Raw genomic sequence first — 6,516 nt, 5'->3', positions numbered from 1 at the left:
AGCGACTACTGGAACCGGTGATGTCACAGTTAATTGGTGGATGGTATCGGGTACAGCTGTTGATAGTGGTGGGCACGCACTATGTAGGCCTATATAGAGGGGGGGACGGGTATTTTCGGGACGCGGGATTGGCCATTTTAATTACCTGGGAACTGGGAATTGGGATTTTATTTCACTGGGAACTGGAATATGGGGTGTTTTTTGCTGGGAAAGTGGGAATGTACTCCCCCCCCCCCGTTCCCCCCTTTATATAACAAACACCGATAATTATTACGCTGGGAGGGAAAAGTGGCAACGTGAAATACTTGTGAAGTTTGGCTAGTGAAGCGTAATTAAGCAGCAATTATTAATTGCAAATAGATATTACTATAGCCTTTCATTAGTATAGGTACTAGAAATTTGCTTAATTGGGCAGTAGGCCGGCCTCTACATGCTATGCTGGCTGTACTGGAGACACTTTAGCTATCATTTATGATCTCGGATTTAATGATTCTCGGATGATTCTCGGATTGCTTATGATTCGATCGAGACTGGTGTGATAAAATATAGATGCGTATCATCTGGTTGCGTGCGTGATCGGTTGTATCTATAGCGTACACGTAGCCCGTATAGACATCGTAGGCCTACTCATCCGGCCAGAAGTCAGTGAATATACGCAGGCCTTTTCTTATCCTCTTCCTCTACCACTTCTTTCACACTCTTCGGTTCTACTCCCTTCACGTTCCTCTACATTCTCCCCTCCTCCTCATCCATTCTCCTCCACATTCTCCCTTTCTGCTCGACCTCCGTCACCTTCACTCCTCCTCCTTCTCCTCCCCCTAATCTCCTCCTCATACATTTCCTCCTCCTTCTTTCTACTACCTTTCTCCTCCTTCACCTCATCCCCCGTTCCCACTTTCGTCTACTGCATGCCTCCATCCTCCACCTTCTCATTTCCTCATCTACATCGATCTCTTGGGCTACCGTTTGGGATCCGTCCATCTTATATGCATGCGAAGGAATGAATGTATGAGGTATGAATGTATGAGAGACTAAAATGTGGCGGAGAATGGGGAAAGAAGAAGGAAGGGATAACTATAGTAGCTAAAATTACGATCGAGAATGGTCTGTGTACCTGTGCGTGCGTACGTGCGTGAGTGCGTGTGTGTGCGTGCGTGTGCGTGTGTGAGTGCATATATATATACATATATATAGGTAGAAGAATATATATAGATATATCTATTTTTTTATTAAATATATATATATATATATATTTAATAAAAAATCCAGTAATTACATTTGTTGGTAAGAAGTTTTTCACAAGAGCCGGAATTTAAGTTCAGAGTAAATTTTGGAACCTTCTTAGCAACACATTGAAAATTTTAGTAAAAACTGTAGAATTATTTTCTGCTCTATTCTTTTTCTTTATTATTTGCAGAAAAAGAAAACTATATTTAACATAGATATCCTATAACAACATAGATATCCTATAACAACATAGATATCATATAACAACATAATATTGTTATAGGATATCTATGATATTTAACTAAATCCAATATTGATGAAAATTGTGCATGTAAAAATTCATTTTATTTTATTTGGTCGTTTACTTCTTCTACTTCTACTTCTATACTGGACAGTCCGTGAGGAATAAACGTCCAGGGAGTGCGCGAAGAACTCAATTATTGAGACAAAGCCTACGTAAACTTTACTTCCTAAAATTACGTACATACTGTCAAACATCATTTGGAGTTTTATAATTAACAATAGAGATGGTTTAATGTAAACAAATATATTATCTTAGTTTACTACGCGTCAATAATCCTAACACAGAGCATAATATAAATCTCTGCCTAACATATGGGCATTGAAATGTACTGCTCTATTCGCTGGGCGGCGCCACCATGCAGTTATGCTATTTGGCGTATGCATAGAGATGTATAAATAAACTATTTATACATCTCTATGGGCGTATGTGTCTTTACGACTAGTTTGGCGTAGTGTCAACTGACCGAGCTGTAATAACAGTTTACATAATATAATATATATGTGTGTGTTATTAATGTTATATATTATCTTACTCCTGATTATATGCATACAGCATAGAGTTGTATAATAATATAATATAATGTACTATTATACAACTCTATGGCATACAGTCAGCGTACGTAATTTGTGTCATCAGAAATGTTGCGGTTCATAAAAACGCTTACGATTGGCTAGCACTATTAATGACAAACCAATAGAGTGCTTGCTCTAAAAACTTCTCATTAACAAGAGCTAAGAATAAAATGGCCGATCATAGGCGAAGAGTGTCTTCACATTCCAGCAAAATTGCTAAAAATCGCAATTCGTCGACAGATAGCAATACGCAAAATGCATTCAGGAATGATGGTAGTTTTATGGAACTATTTAGAAAGAAAATGGAAGAGGAAGAGCGAAAGAAAAAGCTGTTAGTGTTAGATTTGCAAGCCCAAGTCTCGGATGTCAAAGAATGCACATCGTCGCCGACAGTGGCGACAACGACGATGTCAACATCAGCAGCGAAACAACGAGCAGTTGTTGACAAAGAATTAAGCGACTCCGGAAGTTGCACCGAAGATTCTTCTAATTCGTGTATAGAGGCTACGAATCACAATAAGATATCTTCAAGCTCGCATGATCGTTCCGAAACTAACCCCGTGGCAGTTGAAAGCAGTTCACAAGCAACTGTACCCGTGAAGAAACCAAGCTTGTTGTCATACGTAAGCGCTCGGACACGGGTTGTAAGCTCTACCATGGAGGATTTTTGTTATAATTAGACGCCTCCATGGTTAAGTAATGAATAAATTTCTTTCATTTTATATGGTAACCTGCAATAAGTGATATAATAAGTAACACATAAAGTACAATAAGTACACATAATTTGGGCAGACAGTTCATGTGGTGAGAGTATATATGGGTGCCATGCGTAGCTTACAAAATACTTCACTTCTTGACCTCCAACAAGCTTATTGCACTGATAGACTGGGCTGGGGAAAGAAATTATGGGGTTAAGAAAACTTACACACCATCTCCATCTAAATAGCCAAATTAAGGGTGGTAGTAGTGGTGGTCTAGCAGGTTGCTCGCTTGACTTCAGGCTGAAAGGTCTGCTGTTCATGTCCCATTGTGGCCACTGCTGTTATACTACTGGGCAAGGCACGTGATCTTAATTTGCTTCACCTGATACCTGTACACACTGAGAAATGAGTTTAATTTGCTGGAATGAGACTAACAGTCTTATCCTCATAACAGCGAGTATGTGTGCTGGAGAACACGTTACGGAAGCCAAAGCAACCTGTGGGGGCCTATACTCTGTGGGAGTGTATAAAGCAGAGGCAGTGCAGTTGCATATCACTTAAGACGCTGTGTAAACACAATGGGTTAAAGAATGCACAATCCCACTGGTCAATGACCTGCATTCATTGTGTTAGGGTGTAGGGGTCAAGAAGTGCAGTAGTGTGCTGGTTAGCCAGTACATTGATTTGTTGTAGCCCAAATGATAATAAATTTCCCAAAGGTGACATTTAGGCTAGTTTTGCTATGTATAACTTTTGGCCTTCAGAGTTCTCATACTACTTGCTCGTTCACCTGCGCACTTTCAATCCTTTGCAGTATGCCATTATTTACTAGTCTGTTTGTCATTACGCGCACATGCATGTCCTGTCATAACTTAAATACAGAAAAATACACCGTGCTTATCTCAGCTGACATAGTCGGGTGCAGCTAGTATGGTATTGAAACGCCCTCTCCATATTTCGGTAATAGCAACATTACTTGAATTGGCATCATGTATGGTGTTTAATTTCACAGATGGTGGTAATCTAAAAACACTGGTATATATGAGGTCATTAGTCACTAGCCACAGGTCAGACCTATGATTTTCCAATTTCAGTTAAGATAAGAACATCACCAGGCAAACATTCATTTGCAATATAAATCTAAACAACTATCTATGCTGTTTAAATTTGCTTTGAATTTGTTGTCTATTGCTAACACCATTGATTTACACACACAAAATATTTTTATTATTGCCACTAGTTTTCACTAACTGCGATTGTCGCATGGTTTTGCAATCGTCAAGTGGTTTGTATGAAATGAAAATACTTGATAGAGAAGACTGGTGCTACACTGCAAATTTTAATACGGTCAACCTCGCTTAATTCGTCATCACCTTATTTGTAGAATACCTAATTCGTACAAAAACATGTGGTCCCAATATTTCTCTGCTTTATTCTCTTTAATTTCCATTGTATAATTCGTATTCTGTAATTCGTACAAAATTCTCTGGTCCAATTAACATTATTCAATTCACAATGACACACGTAATTTGTAGGGGATGTTTGTTTATCAAATTATGCAAGCAACATTTTATCTTTGAGAATATTTATAAACACTTTGCCACTCGCTCAACAATTAAAATCAATAAGCCAGTTCGTAGTTATGCATTGAGCATGCGCGAGATTCAGAAGTGAACTTTTGCCAAATGTCAATTGTACATAAATGCTCGCTTTCTCCATTCTGTGTGATAGCAAGTGGAACCGTAGGTACTGTACTTGTCCAAGTTTGAAATAAAATAAAATTTAACCAATATTTGCTCAATATAGAATGTGTGTAAACTTCAATATAAAGTCTTTATACATGTAGAACAAATACATGTTATTTTACATAACTTTTGTATAACATGCATGCATATATGTATACGGCAAGTGCGTACGAGCGAACGCGCGATCCAGCTGTTCAGCTATGTACAAATAACATTGTAAAAACTTTCATTCATAAATCATTGTTTACACAAATTATCTATCTATTTCGTGATTTCTACGGATTAAATAGAATTTGTGGAAAATACGAATTAAGTCTAATTCGTTGATTACGTAATTCGTAGAAAATGCCGAGGTCCTGTCTGATACGAATTAAGCGAGGTTGAATTTAGTCTCGTATGGTAGAGAGCACTAGTCAGTGTATAGTGTCAGCCAATACTCATAAAAAGCATATCAAGGCATACACTGCCCAGTTACTTCTGTTGAAAAACGAGCCTAAACATCTATTGTTATATGTAGTTAAGTTTAAGTTGTGTGGGTCTGTGAGAATAAAGTTGACAGTGTTTTATTCACCAGGACTTCAAAATTGCACTTGTGCATGCAAGTACAGCACGCAGTTACATTAATATTCTTCTTTTTTTCACAGGTGACAATTGACTAATGGTTATTAATTTTCATTGTGTGCAGGTTACTGGCACGTAACTTGCTGTAGAACTGTATCACTGATCAGGCGTGACAGTGATGAATCTGGGATGGAAAGTTGTTATCATGTAAACGACTGCGTCTTCAATTTCAGGCCACTGGCTAGATTGCTGGGAAAGTGAACTAGAAGATGCTTATGTCCAAGTTGTTTATCTTACTAGGTCGGTAAGCGACGAGGAAGCAAACCTGCCCTGAAAACAGGCATTGTGAAGAAGCAGAAGAACGATGGTGATGCTGAGGTAGACAACTCACACAGACAATGTTTTGGAACATATCATCATAGTCATGCAGTCTGGACATTGACACCAGCTCGTACAAACACCGCATTTTGTATACAGTTGTCAATTATAAAGAATCTGTAACATATTGTTTAGACAAACTGTACATTTAAAATATTGTATGTGGACTAATTTCTTTGCATTATGTTGTCAACTTTATATTACAATTTAAAAAAACCTTGCCTTTCTCATACAAGTGAACACGCTGCAAACATGCAGTGAAGTATGTCTTCTCGTGTTTTAGGTGCCCAAAGAACCGTGGGAACGATACCTACATGAGGTGCGCAAGTATAAAAGCCAAATGTGCACAGACGAAGATCAAACAAGACCACTTGTTAAGTGACAGTGCATCACTGTGTTGAACAGTTAAGGTTTAAAGCTGTATAAGTATTTGTTATTGTTTTACTGCAACACTAGTAGAACAGCACTCACGTTTTAGAAGTAGTACGTGCACTATTTCAGATAATCACATATAAATTTTATTATGTAATCATACAGTACATACATCAAGTGTTGATTAGATTGCTGCACTAGTCAATTCTAACATCTTGAGCTAGTTTGAAGGTGTGTCATGCTGTAATTGGCAGTTTCTGTGAAGCCTTGCAGGAGAAGGGATTACTATAGTTTGGTTTAAAAAAAAGCCACCTGAACATTACACATTATCGCCTAACTTACAGATAGGATAAGCTCTACCAATATCCTGTCTAAGAGCCTTGCCGTAGTATGTATTGTGTTATGTATAGACGTATTATGCCCACTCATATCTTGAAAGACACCATCTATGCTACATGGGCGGATCCAGGATTTTTGAAAAGGGGGTGTCCAGGAAGAAATAAAGGGCACTTTTTCATGCTTACTTTTTCTGGTGTTTTAAAAAGCTGCCGAATGCCACTTAGGGGGGTTGGGGGACCTCCCCCAAGATTTTTTTTTTAAATTGGTGCATTCTGAGAGCATCTGAGCAGTAATTTTGATGTCTAGAATGCAAAAAT

The 6,516-nt window shown here is 38.2% G+C and overlaps 1 protein-coding gene across 2 annotated transcripts; it reads left to right on the top strand.

Moving 5' to 3' along the window:
- Positions 1–2,265: 2,265 nt before the first annotated feature.
- Positions 2,266–6,393, top strand: LOC106821109. 2 transcript variants are annotated; one of them, XM_014825785.1, is made up of 3 exons: positions 2,266–2,726; positions 5,411–5,488; positions 5,772–6,393. In XM_014825785.1, the coding sequence occupies exons 1-3, from the start codon at positions 2,274–2,276 to the stop codon at positions 5,868–5,870; spliced, it is 630 nt and encodes a 209-aa protein (XP_014681271.1). In that variant the 5' UTR covers positions 2,266–2,273; the 3' UTR covers positions 5,871–6,393. The 2 variants fall into 2 exon arrangements, with proteins under 2 accessions (XP_014681271.1, XP_014681279.1); XM_014825793.1 differs by lacking the exon at positions 5,411–5,488.
- Positions 6,394–6,516: the final 123 nt, after the last annotated feature.

The sequence above is a fragment of the Priapulus caudatus genome, unplaced genomic scaffold (assembly GCF_000485595.1).
Source record: "Priapulus caudatus unplaced genomic scaffold, Priapulus_caudatus-5.0.1 Scaffold3, whole genome shotgun sequence".
Classification (NCBI taxonomy): domain Eukaryota; kingdom Metazoa; phylum Priapulida; class Priapulimorpha; order Priapulimorphida; family Priapulidae; genus Priapulus; species Priapulus caudatus.
Note: the sequence above shows the minus strand (reverse complement) of the source record. Positions and strands in the feature narration are given on the sequence as shown.